Here is a 19,779-nt window from a genome sequence, read left to right as displayed (position 1 = left end):
GATGGATTTGAGTTTGCCATGAGCCTTTGACCTTGACTTGCTTTAGGGACACACACAGTGTTCCAGAATGAGCTTATTGTTTAGCGTGTACCCTTCCAGCCACACAACTTATCATCTATAGCCTAATATTGGCCTTAAGCGATTTGATTTTATATGTATATGCGAGAAACAAATAAATAAGGATTTAAATGATTTAATTCTTGCTTCTGGCAGAATGTTGTAGAATTATTATTTATTTTTGTTTTTGTTTAACACTATTGTCCTTTGAGATAGCTTACATAATTCGCAATCTAATTAAGCCTCTGCAACAACGTTGAGTTTCAGTAAGAACAAATGAAGAGGCAGTTTTTAGCTCCAAAATTAGCATTTTATTTGGAAGGTTGGGGTCAGAGATGTATAATTTGTGTTCCAGTACACATGGTTATCCACAAAGCTTAAGTCCAACACCTTTTTCCAGTCTTAAAGCTGATTCCGTAATTAGTGCCGAGCATAACATCCCACCCCCACCCCCACCCCCAACCCTTTTTGGTACAAATTCAACAGTTGTGCTGACAAGATCACTACTTTAATTTCTTTTTTTTTAAGTGTGTGTTTTTTTTTTCTTTTTTTTCTTACAAAAAACTCTCTTAACTTCTACACATTTAATGTCACCCAGATTTTTATTTTTTTTTTCTTTCCACTTTGTAAATAAATTTGGGAAACAACAATTTTTTTCCTTTCTGTTGTCATGAAAAGATAAAAACATGCAAAAAACTTGAATTTGTAGTTCAAATTATACATTTACAAGTTTGGAACTTTTTGCACTTCTTCATATACTACATCAAAAGAAAGGATAAAGAAAAAAAAAACATTATGTACACATTATCTTATCTTTTTACAGTGAAGTAAAACTTGAAAATACCAGATGATGACTAAGGCAAATGAAGTGTACATAGATTAGACCAAAAAAGTTTTTTGTTGTTTTTGTAAAACACTACATCACTTCAAAAAAAGAGAACAAAAAGCTGCTACAAAAGTATGATTCATAACTCCCTTTATTTGCAACCAGCTGCATAATTTTTTTTAATTTTTTTGTGTTTTTTTAGTGAGAAAGTCTAGATGTCTAGCATACTGTACAGTGTTGCTCGTAACTGTTTTTCTTTTCCAACCAAACTAACAAATGATCCTTCATTTCTTCATCGTTGTGGTTCATTTAAATAATCCTCAACAAACAGGAGCATTTTGTAACCAAAGGAGAAAAAAAAAAGCATGTAGAAGCATACCAGAGTGTAACATACTTTGTTTGAAATCACTCCAAAAGTCAGTACCATTAAAGCCTTGAACATAAAACTAATCATTTAGATCCAAAAAAATGTACAAAAAGGCACATTATATCCCAGTGCTTCTGTACTGTGAAATTCAAGTGTAACTGAGCGCATTCAATACCAACAATCTGAATGGTGACAGTCCACCAGTGTTCCCTCCCACTTCCTCCGTAACTGGACCACAGTCTATGCCTAAGCTTTCAACAAGCATATGTATGCGTAGACTACAACAATAAGCCTAGGTTGGTTGTTTTTTGAAAAAAATTCTGAATCAATGTTTATTTTTTTGTTTATTTTCTGTCATGGTTCTACCTTTCTCTCTCTCAGGGAATATCAGCTGTCCATGTCCATCAACAGGAAATCTTTCCTTTTCTTCATTTTTTTTCTCTCTCATCTTTATATCCTTCAGGGCGTGACTGTGTGTCCTAGTCGTCACTTCCACCGTACATGTCTGCCAGTTTTCTAAAGCGAGGGCCCCAGTCGTTGAGGTAATCGTAGTCCTGGTCGCCCCCGCTGCTGGAGGAGTTGAGGGAGCTTAGGGAGCCAGCTGTGGAGCCGCTGCCCTCGTAGTCGAACACTAGCAGGGAGTCGTAGGGAGGAGCGGTGGGGTCATTGTCTGCTGCCTTGAGTCCCTGTACAAAAAAAAAAACGTTAGATGAGAAGATTAAACACCGTCTCCAACGAGGAGTGAGTCACGTAAAAATAACTCTCTCCCACCCACTACCGCACACAAATGGCTGTACTAAAAACAGTCGGTCGCTCCCTCCGCACTTGCTCAGGAAATAAGGATTAATCAGGCTCTACTGTTCCTGTGTGTTTCCTCTGTGTTGTTTCATTGGGATTCTCCTGATGTTTCTAGGCTGCTGGCTTGATCGAAAGCCAAGATTGAGCATGACCAGTAGCCTCAGATGACAGTTCCATCTCCCCTTACCCCAACTAACACTCCTCTGGCTTTGTACAGGGAGCACGACTCTGGCACCGACACATGGTCGTCTATCATCAGATCAAAATATTTGTAACATTTTATATCTGAATGTGGCCTAAACACTACGCCTAACTGTGGAAACCAGCAAGAACGTGTCTCTGTGTGTTATCGTGAAGCCCGCAGTGCTGGTGGGAGCGGTTCTACTTTCAAGATCATGTTTGACATTCCAAGAAATCCTCACACCGGTGTGAAAAGTCCTCATGGATTGTTATTGATTTCCAGCCTCCTTCCTTAACGGGACTTGGGAGAGTTGATGGATTGCCAATCTAGGAGTTGAGATGCACTTTGGCCATGAACCATGTGGATCCAGGCTTCGTTTCTCCCTTTTACCCCCTGGAACTGAGGACACCCAACAAATAATAAATGAATTAAAAATAAAGTGGAGCAACATAACGCAGAGAAATGAGACCTCAGCTCGCTGGGAACTTGTCGAAGATTTATAGTTTCCTCCGCACTGCCATTACAGTGCTGAAATGCTCTCAAATAAAAAGATGTACTGAATTAAAGTGCCCGGGCACTTAGCGATTATTTTCCACTTGTTAGCTTTTTGTTAAGTATTTGCTCAGGGCTGTGGTGCTGATAATTTTGTGGGAAATATGACAGATGGATCGTTCATTACAATTACAACCATAATCGCTCTGCTGGTTATAGCCCCCTCCATCTACAACCACAACCCCACTGGCAGTTTCATAAGGTTAGTCAATCACGGAACTCACTGTAATTTCATTGTTAACTGAGTCATACACCGCACCGAAGATAATAACCACTCTTAGTAAAATGGTGAACTCGCTGTCTCTTTTTTGTGCCACGGTTAACAAAGAGATGTGCAATCAATCCACTGTAATCTCTAGGCACACCTAACCCCGCCAGGCTCTATGTAAAACAATGAACGCCATCATTTAAGGTTTGCGTCCCTCTGTGGAGAGACGTCCCACCTGTGGACAACAAAGGTCATTTGAAGTTGGTGCTATTGTATTTAAACTACCCCCTCCCCCTCTGTCAGAACAAAGCAGGAGTTCAGTAATAGACCTTTGTTTGTCAGATTGTCAAGTTAAAGTCCTTCTGCTAAACCTATTCCTATTTTTTGTCCATCTAATTTAATTAGGAGACACAAGCTCCTGGGGCATGTGGAGACCATTCAGGATGGAGATCAGACACACTCCCCCTCCCCAGCCCTCGCTGTCTCCCTGCTCCTCTGGCAGATAGCCCTATCAGTTAGGTCGGATTCCAGCTCCATGTGCATGCTGAAGCTACCATGACTGAGCTTTAGTGGCAGTCAAATTTGGAACTAAAAACAGGTCAGGGTGCTCGGAAATGTCTCAAAGGCCTTGCAAGCACTATAAAATGATATGTTTAAAAAAAAGCTAAAAAAAAAGTGATCAAGAATGGTTTAAACTGTCAGGCTGTTACTCGCGGGACAGCACAGACTATTACATTTCATCACATATTAGCTGTTACGACAAGTAACATGGCTCACGGTGAGATTAAAATAAGAGGTGCCTGAGTAAAGGGATCTGAGAGATAGATGTTCGGGGGCAGAGCAGAGAGAGCTAGCTCTAATCTAAAAACATGGGCACCATCCAAAAACTAGGGGAGAACTCCATTTGTAATGCTGTGAAACTCTTGTCTGTTGGAGCTTGTGAAAAATATATGACTGCTCTTTTCATTTTACATTCTCCCTTCATGCTGGAGTCAATGATGGCCTGAGGCAAACGAGGGCACGCCGAGCAGTTCACTGCGATAGAAAGCCAATGTATTGCTTCTCGCATCTCCTATTTCTATATCCTGACACATCTATAACTCTACTTTGGCAGAAAATGAGGAGAAAAACAATTATATCCAAGTGAGTTAGCATCATGTACTTTTTGGGCTTTATACATGTTTGAGTGGATATTTCTGAAATGAAAAATGTTTCAACTTTCTGCTGGGAAAAGATGAAAACAATTCTCATAACGACTGATTCAATTTAAAGTACTTCTCTGTCAACTACAAGGGAGCGAGCAACTCCTTGATGCTCAGTCATATGAGCCAAATTGTTTATTTAGACACAAGTTTATTATAAGAAAACCAGTCAGCTTGGAAATGAAATTCAAGCCTTGCAAGACCTCTGATCCTTTTATTTCAGCTCTTATCCTTGGATTTGATTTTCACCTCACCGCAAAATAATGTCAGATTTCAACAACATTACTGGCTGATGTTTTTACCTCATTGATGAAGTCTCCGATGTCTCCGGGGTGGGGTGCTGCTGACCTCATTGGGTACTGTGGCTCAGGGTGGAGGGGCCTCTCGTCTAGACGGCGGATTCCCACCGGCTTGATGGCATCGGGCTCTATCGTGTCCGGCTGCTGGAGCTGACTCAGGTCATAATCCTGGGGAATACAGACAGAAGGGACTTAGCTAAGCACCGTGGCAAGACTCCAAACTGAGTATGATTATTTAAATAGGTAAGCACATCCTGTGCTGTAAGTAGGAAGAAGTAGTTCAGCTCAGTGGAGGGGAGATTTTAAAGTTAGAATCCAGCGAGAAGAGTTGAGGGAACATGAGGGAAACTTTAATCTTCTTGTCTGTGAAGTACAAGCCCAGGGACAATTTGACACATAAAAAAGCGCCAGCGCTGAGGGGGGGCCAAGCTGAGGACCACATCATACGCTGCAGAGTGTTTGTACTTGGGCGGTGTGCTGCAGGAAGGATGTGCAGGCGACTGTTTTGCTCTAATCAATGCCCAGACACGGGATGGTGGATATGCATAAGCCATTTCTAATCCTATTAACATTACCAAGGCAACCTGAATGGCTCGCAGTTTGCGCAAAGTCATGGGCAAGGAAGAAGGAGGAAAAAAAGGGTGAAGAGAAAAAAAGAGTTAAGAGCGAGAAAGAGGCTGTGGTGAAGAACAACCCAGCTGAGCTGAATGACTGAATGGTATCAGGGTGACAGCAGATATGATAGAGAAAATGCCATTTGAGAATCAGAGTGTGTGCCTAATAAGCGTGCATGATGGATTGTCTCTCTTTAAGAGATTTTCGTAATCCATCCATCTCTAATATGCCCCTTCAAAATTGTCTTTGCTCAGTTGCACACGTACCTACACACAGACACTCGAAAGAGTGGAAAAAACGTGCAGATATTCTTGAAACAATTTTACAACAAATCCTCAAATGAAGCACCAACATCCTGAATAGAAAAAACACAACCAAGCAAGAAGTCAGTTTACAAGTACTTTACTCCAGACATTTTTTTGCTATTTGATTTAATACCCAATAACAAAAGCTCTGTTGGTGAATGGGGTATAATAACAGTCACATGCCACAAGAAAAAGGTATCCATCATCTTTGGCTCATTTCAGTCCAACTCCCATTTCACCTTGTCTAAGGTCGTGCTCCAGAAGGGTCAGGAACAAGTGACAGGAATTGCAATGGAGCCATATAATGGCTTAACTATGCAGGAAGGTCTAATGATACACCAGCCCCCTTCAGGGATCAGACTTTTCACACATACGCTGGCCTGATGAAATATTTGCCACCGGCGTTCATGACCCACATTCAAAGAAGACTAAACATTGTTAAGCATCATACACCCCATATATATATATATATATATATATATAAAAACATGCTTTCAAATGCAAGGTGCCTGTTAGAGGATTATTTTGTCGTCCTGTTTTACTGTGATACATTTGGTCGACAGATTACTACCATTCTCATGTCCTTGCAATTATAAGCTTATCATTAGCTCAGCATAAAGACTAGAAATAGGTCTGCTTGTTAGCAGTTCCCCATCTTCGCTGAGGTTACTTCTTACTGTGCAGATCTGAGCATAGTTTTCCTTTTCTTATATACAGCAATATTAATAAAACAAGAGTAAAAAAAAAAAAAAAAGAAATCCAAAAATTTTAAACTATTTGAAAGCTGTAGATGTAGTTCAGTAATTATTTCCTTTTGCTCAGGGTTATGAAAAATTTAAATAATGACCAAAGGTGCAAAAAAGCAAGCGCTATTTTCTAATAAATTTGGAGTTCTCCTTGAAGTTAAGTCATAGTTCCTCTGATGTGCAGAATGTCTTCTTATCTGTGTAACAGGTGGTTAATTTGTTTCATTTATTGAAAAATAAATCAAAACCTTTCGGGTTTTTCCAAAGCATGCCTTCAAAGCCACACTGGGTTAGGTTAAGGTGAAGGAAATTTTCCTGAGGTCACTTATGGAAGCAGATGGCTCTTTCTCTCCCATTTTTTTTAACTTGCAAACCTGTCCGCAACTGCCTGTCCATCTGTCATTATTTCCTTATTATTACTTTTTTCAATGTGTGCTGAGTGGGTGCCTGATCAGCTGTCTGCCTTTGATGAAATGCGTACTTCACAGAGCAATACAAAACCAGGGCAATGGCAGCAACAACTAAAACCATATACTCTGAGCGCACCCAATGGTCTGACACTTCAATTTCCTCCCCAGCGGGAGATAGGGAGAACAGAGGTGGGCATTATAAAGTCCACGTTGCTGGGAAAGTCAGGTCTATTTTTTACCCAACACTGACTTCACCGATTCCACAGACAAGACCATTTTCTCCTGGCTCCCTGCCCTTCTCAGCACCACTCAAAATGGAAGCTTGTTTTCCCTCAATAAATTGCTGCACCCGCTCGTTTGCCTTTGAAGGGTGTTATATCATGTGGCTGTTTCCTTTTCAACATGTTTTGGGCCGCAAGTTTGTGCATTTTGTGCTGGAAAGTGAGGACGCAAATACACAAGTGGTTCAGTCCCTCCTGTCTAATCACTGGCAGATGTGTAATGGCTTTCCAGTCGTATTGTTACCTTAGACAGGGCTTCATTATTGTGCCACAGCAGATGTCTGTCTCTAAATGACATCAGCTTACCAATTACAAGTCTCCCAGGCTAATTTGCTCCTGCTCTGGGTCAGGCTGGGGTCTCCCGCACATTTCTGCTATATCTAAGCCACCAAAGCACTTCAGCAAGCAGCAAGAAAATAGCCCATTTGGTATATTACTGCCTTTTTTTTATGAAATGATTCCATTTTGCTAACAAGGGGTTATTAGGACAATTGAATTTGTGCCTGTGTGTGAGCCTGATCAGTGCGGGATGATACAGAGATGTGACTCTCCCGATGCCTGTGGCAATGCATGTCTGTTGTGTTGGTGTTGCGAAGCGGAGAGCAGTTCCAGTTGAGAGACATTCCCAATATTTCTGGAACCAATTGGATCAAAATGTGTTTGCCTTATTGATTCGAGCTTTCGATTTCCAGCTCCCTCCTAGAAAAAAAACTTCCAATTTACGTCTTACAATTCATTGTGAATTGCTGAAGTGTATCCTAAAGCGGCACAATGAGCAGACCTCATGCTAGAATGAAGCATTGTAAGTCTATGCATGCTTGCAAAAGAATCTAGGTGGTCCTCTATGTCCTCTGTAGCTTCAGCTATGCAGAAATTGCTTCCGTGCTGCATAAATATGACCTGAATATTCCACACCAACAAAGACCACACACTGTACAGCTAGATGATGTGTATAGCATGGCATTTCTCTGCAGTGTGAATAGACTCCTAAGCTGCAATAACACAAAGGTTCTCCACAAAACAAGAAAAGAAAGAAAAAGAACAAAAAGTTGTTTGGATAAACATATAAACATGTTACAATGCAAAAAGAATTTTAGAAATCTGAGCATTATTGTCATTATTATTAACTTAAAAATGTGCTGTTGTGGAATTTTGATACTTTTTGGATACATCAAAGAATTACAGTTATTTAGGACCATTAAAATCTGGTTTATTAACTGCCCCTGAGATGTTTTCTTGTTTCATATCTCCCTATACTAAACTATGCTGACACAGTCCAAATAAAAAAAAAACCCCAAAAAAACCAGAAACTTTGAATTTGTAAAGTATTTCTCTGTTACTTTCTTTATTAATGCCTAATTGATATAGACATCAAGACATACAGTAATGTGCAAAAATCAAAAACAGAGTCTCTATAATTATAACCAACTAGATAGTCGATATATGGTACAATCACCTTTACTCTTTGACACACCTGAACTCTCCCTGGCAAGCTTTCCTAAGCAGTCTTCAGGAATAGTTCTCCAGGCTTCTTGAAGGACACTGAAAGCTGATTGACGGTGGTCTATCATGTGTTTTTCTATTCAGGTATACTTTTATTTGGGGTCTTTGTCATGCTGAAACATTTCCATGTTGCAATTAAATGCTTTGCAGATGATACTGCATGGTAGATAAAATCTGATTGTACTTTGCTGCGTTCATAATTCCATGAAGTTTGACAGTGAGAGCAGACCCAAACCATGACAGAGCCTCCACCGTGTTTTACAGTTGGCTGTAGACTCTCGTGCCGTACTTCTGTCCTGATCTTCTCTGAACATACTGACAACAATTTGAACTAAAGATTTCACACCATAAGACTTTCTGTTAATTTTGATTATAGTACTTGTGTAAGTTTGCATCACTCAGCCTTTGTTTGCCTGATGGATACGGATTGTTTTTTAGGCGAACTAATTCAGTTTCCTCAGTTCTTTTTAGGGCACAGTGCACATCGTGGCGAAATATGCCAAGTTTTTGGACACTAGCTCTTTGGGAATGACTTTCTTGGTGCAAAAAATACTTTGTTAAATACCTGTGTTGTCTGTGGTATTTTCAGTAGATTCAACTAAATTGGGGTGAGGGTGTTTGCTAGTAACTAATACAAGGCATAAAATGAAAATTCATCAATTATCAATTAAGTTAAACAAAAAAATCTCTGAAAATAATCAGGTACAAGGACTGGACTGAAAATGAGTGAAAAAAGCAGCAATTATCCATAAAAACATTTGCTGCTTTGAAAGATCCTTTAGAAACCCAGGGAAACTATTGCTCAGGACCATTTTAAAAACAAGAACGTCTGGCTCCTTGTAAACAAAATATAAAGAATTGTGGGGTAGCTCAAGGCTTGCGCACAGTACTCTATGATTCATTTATTATTTATTATTAATTTAACTTTTCAATTCAGCACAGTTTGGGTTTTATATCGTTTGTTTGGGGCTGAATAAAAAAGCAGACACTGCCACAAATGTCATCAGATTCTCTTAAAATCATTTAAATCCTGGTACAATTCACAATCAGTAATTAACATCTGTTGTTACCTATTCTATTGAGAACAGCAGATTTTCTGATTCTTTAGAGGTGCACCCAAACTGTTATGATTCTTACCTGATCCTCTTCTCCTCCACCTTCTTCATCATACTTCAAGATGTTGTCTCTCACGTCATCCTCAGGATCGATAAGGAGCTGCTTAGCCTGACGTTCTTTATCACGACGCTTCATCCACACCACAAACATCAGCACGAGAACTAATAGGCAGAAAGAAAAGCAGCTCTCATACAATGAAAAATAATAACCTGCATATTTTCATTCAAATGTAATCGGATCCAGTGTTTTAGAGCTTGGACGTGGGCCTGATCAAGGCTATCTTTTTGTTAATCCTGCGGTAATCTAGTGATATCTCGGATAATGTTTAGCTGTCTTTATAATCCCCGTGTGCGTTCCCGTGGTGTGCTGTTTGAGAGAGCCACTGAGACACTCACTGAGGAGGATGATGATGCAGAGCAGAATGGAGATGATGGCGCCTGTGCCTAGGCCGGCAGCCATGATGTGCTGCTGGTCAGTGCAGTCTCCGTTGATGTCGCACTGGCACACTTTAATCCGCAGGTAGGAGGTGTTAGACATGGGCAGGTTGCCTGAGTCCGTGATTATGATGGGGATCTCATAGATACCACTTTCAAGGAAGCCAATCTTCAGGCTCACCTGAGCATAGTCACCTGAGAGACGGACAGGAGAAAAGAGCTGTCTTAGCACCTTGTTAGAGGAAACACATTTCGAGTGGTGAGTCTAAAGATTAAATAACTCAGGCTGTTTAAATATAAAAGAGACAGGAAGCCTTTCATAGGGGATTAAGTCTAAACTCTGAATGCTTGTTTGTGTAGACTATGTTCGCAGCGTGATTACACTCCTATTACCACAAATATGCAACATAAATTCCTACCTGGAAGTTGCATCCGCATATCTAATCCAAAACATGGTCCTGATTTGGATTTGGAGCTTATAAATCTACTGAATGCGTTTTGATAATGCTGCTTAGGCTAAATTCCCAGCTGCGATAATCCAAATGCCATTATCCTATTAAGATATATTCACTGCGTTTCAACTCGCACCATCTAGTAGCTAACAAACAACAGATGAGTTCCTACACTCGTGTTTTGTTGTAAATTAGCATAAACAATTAGTGACTGCTGAGTAAGGTTAATATATTGTTTCATTGTCAGATCTGGCTGTGTGATTTCTACAGCGTGTAACTAATACACAAATTTCACGTGCTTTGGAGGATAACAGATGTGAATGCTATAAATACTGTATGATTTGAGACTTTGGAGTTTTCTAATTAATCATCAAATGCCACTTTTTACTTTTCTTTTACATCAACAAACACAAACGTGGGCACGCAAGCGCAAAACAGCCGAATTGCCTTCTGTCACACGCTATCAGGGGAACAGCAAAACGAAGGTTAGTTTTACTAAATTAGCCCAGGGCTCGAGCGCCTGAGCAGCACGGTGAAATCATAGTCTGCATCTTACCGCTGATTCTTGTTATGGTCCAGTTTCTCCGAACATCAACGGGCCTGTTGGCTAACTCAAAGGCGAATGGCCCAGCATTTGGGCTCAGGTCTCCATCAAATGCAGTGATGTTGATGGCATTCGGGTCTGGCTTTTCACATATTTCCACCTCCTGAGGGGACACCCGGGGCGCATTGTCATTGATATCCAGTAGGAAGATTTGGAGAGTTCCTGTGCCACTTGCTGGCGGTATACCTGTGTAAAATAAAAAACACACATATAGTTAACATCAACTTTTTACGAGACGTAAGATTTCCCAAAATTCACATATGGAAAGCAATACTTGCTATTGAAATGCCATCTCTCATTTCGCAGTTATTATACAGTGGACATAGAAAAGTAAAGCATGAAGTTTAAACTTTGGGTTTCACTCTAAAAAGCTTTTTGCTCTAGTGGAGGAAGATCCGCACAAAATGAATACTGATCTGAGAATTTAATCTTATGTGGGGAGATGGGCCGAAACACTTGGATATCAGAACATTTAGTGTGTGTGTGTGTGTGTGTGTGTGTGTGTGTGTGTGTGTGTGTGTGTCTCTGAGTGTGTATGTTTGTATGTGTGTCTGAAGAACGTCTTCCTGACGAAGGGCACGGGTCGGGAATACTAAAGCAGACAAACAGAGCCCACTGTCGCTCCTCTCAGGCTCCTCTATGTATTCACTCAGCTAAGAGGCTTTTTTACCATTCAGGCCACGCTCAAAGGAGCTAGTCATCCAATCCTGACCCATTAATGCTGAGAAACCTCTTTATTGGTGGAGTTTTTAAGCCTATTGGCCTAAGCTATGCTCCGTAGAACAGGGTAAACCTGAACAGAGGTAAATCCCGCCAGTTCAGAGACGAGGTGAATACATCCACATGCTCTGGGATTGCTAGCACATTAACCCCCCAATAAGGTGCTCGGCGTTTCAGATGTGCCAAGTGCCTGGTTTAAGGTTGACCTTCGAGAATTGAGAATGTCTTTGTGGCTTTAACCAAGATAGATTTTTTTTTCAGCAGATGCGTTGCACTTGTGCACTGGCTTCAGGTGAAACACATCACAGAGGTAGTCAAAGTGATGCAAGGTGGAAGATAGACCTTTGAGAGGTAGGCTACACTAGACAGCTAGGCTTCCTTTAGAGAAGTGAGTATTAGCTCTTACTGCATCCATCTAGATAGATACGTACCATTGTCAGTAGCCAGGAATGTTGCATTGTACAGATTGTTCTTCACGTAAGGTGATTCTCGGTCCAAAATGGCAATCGTTGTGATCCGGCCGGTGTTTGTGTCGATCCTTAACCAGTTGGCTGGATCTGAGAGTTTGGAGTACCTGAAGAGAAATACAAAGAGATTCACACAGTGACTCGTTATTTCAAGCCAGGCGTTATTTACCGAGTTCTCTGATAAAAGCATCGAGAATGTCTCAAAGGTTTAATTTTGTATTCTGCTGGAAAAAAAAGTCTGTTTCCAGCTTGGCATTTTATTCTTTTTGTCTTTATTAGTTTACACGGAATAAATATTTTAGACCATGAATTTTTACATAATTATTCTAACTTTGGAGAGCAGCCTCACGGGGGAAACCAAACTCAGTAGCTCAAACTAATTTGTAGGACAAGCCGTGGAATTACAAAGCTAGCTCATTTCTCATGGACTGTTTTCAAGCAGATAAATACTTCCACTGCCAAATAGCTGTGATGAAAAGGAAAAAAAATAAGGCTGAAGAATGAGATGGAGACTGCTGCTGGCTGCTAAGTGTTATCTTAACAGGCCTAATGGAGAGAATAGCTGTCACCTTAACCTACCATATTACTCCATATTTTTCACATGCTCAATAGCATTATTCATATTAGAAGCTGGATGTGATGTACTTGAAAAGGGGGAGAACACATTCGAGGAAATTGGGCTAACTTTAAAGATTAGAGGAATTCTTCCAAATTTCCACATCTGAAAGGTGGACTCGAATCTTTTGAAGAGGTGTAAAGTTTCAATCAGACTCTCCTTTTTACTTTTTACTGTAAAATGTACCTGATGGTTTGCTGCATGAAGCGATCAGGATCCTGTGCACTGAAAGTGGTCAGTGTTGACTGTGGCATCATTCCCTCTTCAAGCCTAACGAATTTGGGGTTGGGCTCAAAGTAAGGACTCTCATTGACATCTATCACTCTGATGGAGACGGTGGCAGTGGACTGTCGGGGAGTGTGGATGCCTTTGGCCAGGGAAACTTCATTCCTCGCTTCCACTGTCAGCACATACGTCCTGCTGGTTTCATAATCAATAGGCTGAAAAACAGTAAAGGAGATTGGAGTGAATCACACCTTAAACATATAGGGTAAACTAAATCACATGAAAATTGTGGTTATGTGTCACTGATCTGAAAGCAATAACTAAATCATTTTCTTCGTCTTTGCCTGAAAAATGCTATCGTGAACACTTGCATTGGACAGTGGGACGAGATAAAGAGACTAAATCCTTTTATGGTCAGCTCAAGGATACAAAACAGCAGGAGAGCTGGTGTAAGAGATGCGCAACCAATCTTTTCCATTTGAAATGTGGTCGGAATTAACAAAAAAAAAGGATTTAAATCTTTCATTATATTTTAAAATTTTGATTTTGCACAATATTTGTTAGGAACAAAGCTTTTACAAAATATGAATTGCTGTCACTAAATTAACCTTTGTAAAAAAAAAAAAAAAAAAAAAAAGACAAAATCCGAGAGGTGCTGCAATTTATCAGTACTCGTCTACAGATGCTTTACACAAAATTATTTTTCTACTTTCAGATAATTAATCAGGGCGGATTGCTAATGGGTTTTTACAGACAAGAGGTGAGATGACATATGAGGCAACTTTCCTTCTATTAAATCCATGCATCTCCTAATCAAATAAACATGACCCATGTTTTTCATGCCAGACCACATGTCATGTATCATTGCAAACATATATGCATACATATACTATGCGTTTCCATGGGATTACAGGCTGTTTGAAGAGCTTTTTCAATAGGAGGCTTTACCTTGACGACTGTTACCAAGCCCTCATTAGTGGTTGGATCAGTGGGCACGGAGAACCTGCCGGTGGGGTCGCCCCCGGTGATTTTGTAGACAGCATTCCAGGCCGGCGTGTTGGGCTGGTCCTTGTCAGTCACTGTCAGGTTAGCCACAATGACATTCACGCGGTTTTCAGGCACCTCGCCGAAAAACTGCATGAATAAACCATGAACACAGAGAGCAGCGAGCTGTTAGTGATACTGCTGTGGCAGCGAAAAATACACTGAGCCTTGTCTCACACGGCACAGCAGGACCGATCTTGGGTAAATAGATATCTAAGGTAACTTATCATGTCGTCATGGTCATCTCATTCCCCGTGCTCCCCCGATAGCACAACAGTAGCATTACAAATTTCAGTGATTCGCAGGCACAGCAAGTGCCTCTTTCACTCGGGCAGGCATCCCCTGTACTTGCATGTGTCAACATTTGGAGGGGGATATAACACTTTACGCATGGCTGGTAACTTGTATATCTGTGTATGGCTTCAGAAATGCAGGGCAAGCAGAACTAGGTAAGTGAGCAGAACCGATAGCTGAGTGCATATATCTACATTGGGGTGAAACAGGAGTCCTTGTGGTGCCTCTTTTACGCTAAGATTGCTGTGCTGACATCTCCGATATGAGCTTGTTTCTTACCGTCTCAGCAGTAAACTCTGGCGGGTTGTCGTTAATGTCAGTGACTCTGATGACAGCCGTGGCCGTGTTAGAGAGGCCATACATGGGATTGCCCTCCATGTCACTGGCCTGGATTATCAGTGTGTACTGTGGCACTTTCTAAAGGGAAAGGAAAAAGAGGCTGAATTAGCATCACTCCCAATGGCATCATCAAAAAATCTCTATTTGAAGCTTCATAAAAACAGGATCCATTCTTAAGACTATTGAATTGATTGAGGCTCCCTATTAAGAAGGCAGCACACTGTAAATCAGTATTAATGTGTCCAAATAAAGTGAAACCAAACTGAACAGGCTAGCTTCATAATTATCGTGACTGATGGTGGGTTTTTTATATTAATCTGGTTTATTTCCTGTGAGGTACTCTGAATTTGTTTGTGTGTCTCTGTGTGCGCGTGCGAAAAGTACATCTCTGCTCTGGACAGTATCATGAAGCTAACAAATGACTCTTTTCACATTAAAAACCACTCAGGTGATGGACCAGTTGCTAGGTAATGAGAGTCGGCCAAATTACTTTCATGGTGGCAACTGGCGGACATAAAATGGTGGCCCCCAGGGCGGAAGTGATTGAGCAGCCACCTCAGCCAGATTGCCCTCACTAGAATTGAACCAACTGGCAACTAGCTGTATATATTACTTTATTTATTATGAGATAGATCCCTGCAATTCCAGAGATGGAAAAATAAGATGAAAGTACAGCTCGTAGGCTAGAAAAAAGACAGAAGAAAAAAACAAAGAAAAGAAAAACACAGAGAAGGTGAAAATGAAGAAAGTCCAGTTCTACTTCTCTTTTAATTCTAAATAAGAAATATTCCCGTTGGCTTGTTAGCTCTCAGACAGCCTTGATATATGTTTAAGCAGCTTTGGCATTCCTTTAAAAAGGAATCGAAACATAAACCTCAAATGCACTGATATATCTCCAGAGTAAGAAGATGAAGAACATGGAATATAACGGATGGCCTTGCTAATGAAGGTGTCACTTAAATGCAGGTGCAGTATGCCTATTAAATCAACCTTCTTAAACACAATTTTTACAGTCAGAGTAAGGTAGTAACAGTATTTGAGCAGATTAAACAAGTACCAAGGAAAGAAAAGTGTCAAATACCTCTCTGTCCAGGCCTGCTGCTACTGTAATGATGCCTCCGGTTTTGTTGTTGATGGTGAACATATTGGAGGTTGGACTCTCGGGATTCTGAGACAAGATCTTGTAACGTAGCATCCCATTGGCTGTTTTGGGGTCATCTTTGTCAACAGCCGTCACTGTCATAACAAATGATCCTAAGGGATAGAAAGAACGAGACAGGGTGTCGATATTTTCACGTCACCGCTCTAATTGGCAATCAAAATACATTAGAAGTTCAGCGAATGCCGCTACGCTGAACACAACCCGAATTATAGCTCTGCTGTAATACATCCTTAATGCTTTTGTTTTCTTATAATACAGCTGATCGCTAGACAAAGTGATAACACAGTGGCCACCCCAGAAATGCCATCAATACTCTTTAATCTGCAAACACAGTGGTAGAGAATACACTTTATTACCTGGCTTGGAACCCTCTGGAACGGTGCCATTCCAGATCTGATGGGTGAACTCGGGTCTGTTGTCATTCATGTCGATCACATTGATCACAATATCAATAGGGTTTTCAACTTGGTTTCCATTCAGGTCTACTGCATGAGCTCTTAGCTGGAGGAAAATACAAACACATCTGTACTATAAGCACTGTTCAAATAAAGGATGTTCTCATACACATAAACAACATATGGGCTTAAACCACAAAGCACTTACTCAGTCTCACCTATCAAACTTTGTGTTAAAGCCATTACAAGAATTAGTCTTATACCAACTTGTGTGCGGGTTACTGCTCATATACAGTGCCTTGAAAAAGTATTTGGAGTACTTTTCCACGTTTTGCCACGTTACAACAACATATTTTAACAGAGATTATATGTGATAGCCACATAAAGTGTGGCGTGCATTTGTTTTCAGCCTCCTTTACTTGGATAGTCCACCTATGTGTACTTTAACTTCATTATAAATACAGCTGTTCTGTGAAGGCTTCAGAGGTTTGCTAATTCAAATGTATTTATTAGGGGTGCAACGATATTCGTATCGATATTGAACCGTTCGATACAGTGCTTTCGGTTCGGTACACATATGTATCGAACAATACAACATTTGTAATTTATTTTATCAATTTTCCTTCTGACGATGTTGTCTGTGTTGAGCGCTCAGTGAATCTGTGTTCGACTACTCCGCCTAGGCTGCACTGTCCAGCGCAGATCCACTGAGCGCTCAACACAGACAGCATAGTCAGAAGGAAGAGCACAGGGCAAGCTAGCGAGACAGAAGTTAAGCTCTCCTTGCAACAGGCAAATTGAACCTCATTCAGATCTGGCGTTTGGAATTATTTTGGTTTTCATGTGACGTATGACCCTGAAGGTAAGCGAGTCATGGACTAAAGTAAAACAGTATGTTGAATGTGCCATGCAATGCTCAATTACATTGGTGTGAACTAGTGTGTTAGCGCAGTTAGCTCGTTAACGTGTTGGCCGTCTAGCCCCATGCACGGAGTGATCGGCGGTAGCTCGTTAACGGAGATTTGCCGTGTTGTGGCGTTAAGGTAATTTCAACGAGATTAACCTGAAAGCACTAGCGGGAACACGACGAATATGACTGCACATTTACGCCGACATCATCGTAGTGCAAAGACAAGTGGAAGCAGACAAAAAAAAGCAAGCATGCTACTAACTTTAGCCGAGTCATTTAGACAGCTGTTAGCACATGATTCTCCTTATGCTGCTGAGAATATGCCCAGAAGAAGCGGATAGTATAGCTTAGGGCTGCTCGATTATGGCAAAAATGGTAATCACGATTATTTTCACTGAAATTGAGATCTCGATTATTTGACGATATTTATTTAACCCTTTAAGACCTACTATAGAACCAAGTCCGCCAGAGCTTATATTATTTTTTTACATGTTGTAGTGCCATTTGTGGGAGCATTTCAAGTTGCTAAATAACTGTTATAGCCCATATTTTAATAATATGTATGCATTAAGTCCATAGTAACTACATTAATTGCAAAAAAGTGCAATAAATTACAAAAAAAATTGAAAATCGTTTTTGTTTTGTTTTTTTACATATATTTCTACTTGGAGAAATTTAAGAGGTTTATCCCTCAAAACTTTAAATACAAAAAAGTTGCAAAAAATAGTTTACAACAACAGGAAATTTATTTTGAGTGTCTTCATAGTTTTATCTTGGAGATACACCAATTTTTATATACTGCAGGAAAAACAAAAAAAACAATCCTATGATGCAAATTTGCAAAGAAAACAGCAGGTGCATCAAAATAAACTATTTCCAGCAGTGCAATTCGAGCTCTAAGCATCCCAGCAACTATTCAGAAAAGTCAAACATGACCAGTGTAGGCTTTTAAGGCCTACAAGTAAAAAACTACATTTCCGCGAAAATGACGTCACTTCCGGTTTCGGCCAGGAAATGGCGGACATGCGACAGTTCGTGCTGACGTTTGTTTCACTGTGGGAAGTGTTATGAACAGCTGATCGGATCGGCAAAGCGTGTTTCTGGAATATTACGTTTTTGTTCCTGCAAGCGCTTTTTATGCAATTTTTGCAAAGCTTTATGTGGAAGGAAACCGTGACCGAGGACAAGCTGATGGCATAAGATGTAAGTACAACTCCTCTGGTTTCATATGCAAAACAAATTATTGCGCTAGCTTACGTGGTTCAGGTTCTACAGGGATTTAAAAATAGTTACACAAAACGGAGCGTGCTGCTCTGACCGGATTTAAAGGGTTAACAATGACTTTAAAAAATAATATAAAATAGTGTGCAACACCACTGAAGTTTTTTTTTACCTCTCTTTTCAACCAACAGCAGTCACTCTCCTCTCCAAATAACTTCAGCGGTCTCCAACCTTTTTTGCGCCACGGATGGTTTATGCCCGACAATATTTTCACGGACCGGCCTTTAAGGTGTCGCGGATAAATGAGGGAGGGGCTAATAATCGGCTCAGTCATTTTTAATGATCGTTGAAAGCCCAGATCGTAATCGTGATTAAAATTCGATTAATTGAGCAGCCCTAGTATAGCTTTTATTTTGGAAAGAGACATTTCTCTGTAATAAACTCTCTTTTCCAAAGATGAGTGATTCCTCAATCAGATACAGGGCTTGCAATATCGCTAGCCCGACGTCCCGGAGCTAGCGATTTTTTCAGTCGGGCTACCAAAATCTATCTCTTCCCTGCCCGTCGGGCTATTGTAGGAAAAATATATGTCAATGCTTTTGCATTCTTTCAGAAATGTAGCTGGGTAATTATGTCATTGGCATCGGTGAGCCACTGTCAATATGTGACATATTGAAGTCGCGTTTGAATTTGCGCTTGTTTTTTTGCTTTCACTTTGCAATCGTGCGAACTGTGTATAGAGAGCGACAGCACTGATCTGTGAGTGATGATAATTTGTGCACCAATTCCTCTGACATCGTCTTATTAATCGTTAGCTTACTATGCAAACATGACAAGTGAAATCTCCCGCAGCAAGCTTAAACATGTGAGAGGTTGATCGTGCAGAGAATCGCTGAGCTTATGTGAGTGCGTGTGTAAAAGCATTTCAGTTCTGCTGAGCCAAATAAGACAGGTCAGGGTGAAGAAGTGACAGCCAAAGAAAAGCTTACCACAAAACGGAGAAGTTATGACAAATCAGACTATGAGGCAAAAAGAAAGTGCAGCTTTATGGTTTCATGGACAAAAGAATTTCTGTGGCTGCAATATGACGAGCTAAATAACCAGGGCTGCACATAAGTGGTCCGCAGGTGCGCATTCGCTGTCAAAATAAAAAACACGCACAAGGGTTAGGGTTAAATTCAAAAACTGTACTTTTGAGTTAAAATATATATTTATAATTTTAATAAATGACAAATTAAAAATGCATGAACATTTTTTTGTATCGAAAAAATATCGAACCGTGACACCAAAGTATCGAACCGAACCTAACCGTGAATTTTGTGTATCGTTGCACCCCTAGTATTTATATAGGTCCAAAACAAACATCATGTGCCTCAAAGTGCTTTATCTTTTAAGGTAAAGACCCAACAATAATACAGAGACAACCTTAA

At 40.4% G+C, this 19,779-nt stretch overlaps 1 protein-coding gene across 1 annotated transcript in view; it reads right to left on the bottom strand.

Moving 5' to 3' along the window:
* Nucleotides 1–1,153: 1,153 nt before the first annotated feature.
* The window catches only part of cdh2 (cadherin 2, type 1, N-cadherin (neuronal)), a 64,114-nt gene continuing 45,488 nt past the window's right edge, over nt 1,154–19,779 (bottom strand). Inside the window, exons 6-16 of the mRNA XM_085378785.1 lie at nt 16,180–16,324; nt 15,743–15,915; nt 14,602–14,739; nt 13,933–14,118; nt 12,946–13,199; nt 12,108–12,250; nt 10,909–11,142; nt 9,862–10,095; nt 9,488–9,627; nt 4,494–4,658; nt 1,154–1,936 (exon numbers count right to left, since the gene is read on the bottom strand). Of these exons, the coding sequence (XP_085234911.1) occupies nt 1,730–1,936; nt 4,494–4,658; nt 9,488–9,627; nt 9,862–10,095; nt 10,909–11,142; nt 12,108–12,250; nt 12,946–13,199; nt 13,933–14,118; nt 14,602–14,739; nt 15,743–15,915; nt 16,180–16,324 (2,019 nt within the window). The 3' untranslated portion in view covers nt 1,154–1,729. The remainder of the gene's footprint in view (nt 1,937–4,493; nt 4,659–9,487; nt 9,628–9,861; nt 10,096–10,908; nt 11,143–12,107; nt 12,251–12,945; nt 13,200–13,932; nt 14,119–14,601; nt 14,740–15,742; nt 15,916–16,179; nt 16,325–19,779) is intronic.

Source organism: Diplotaxodon limnothrissa, linkage group LG18 (assembly GCF_057381915.1).
Source record: "Diplotaxodon limnothrissa isolate DT_005_m linkage group LG18, D_limnothrissa_male_GT1.1, whole genome shotgun sequence".
NCBI lineage: Eukaryota > Metazoa > Chordata > Actinopteri > Cichliformes > Cichlidae > Diplotaxodon > Diplotaxodon limnothrissa.
Note: the sequence above shows the minus strand (reverse complement) of the source record. Positions and strands in the feature narration are given on the sequence as shown.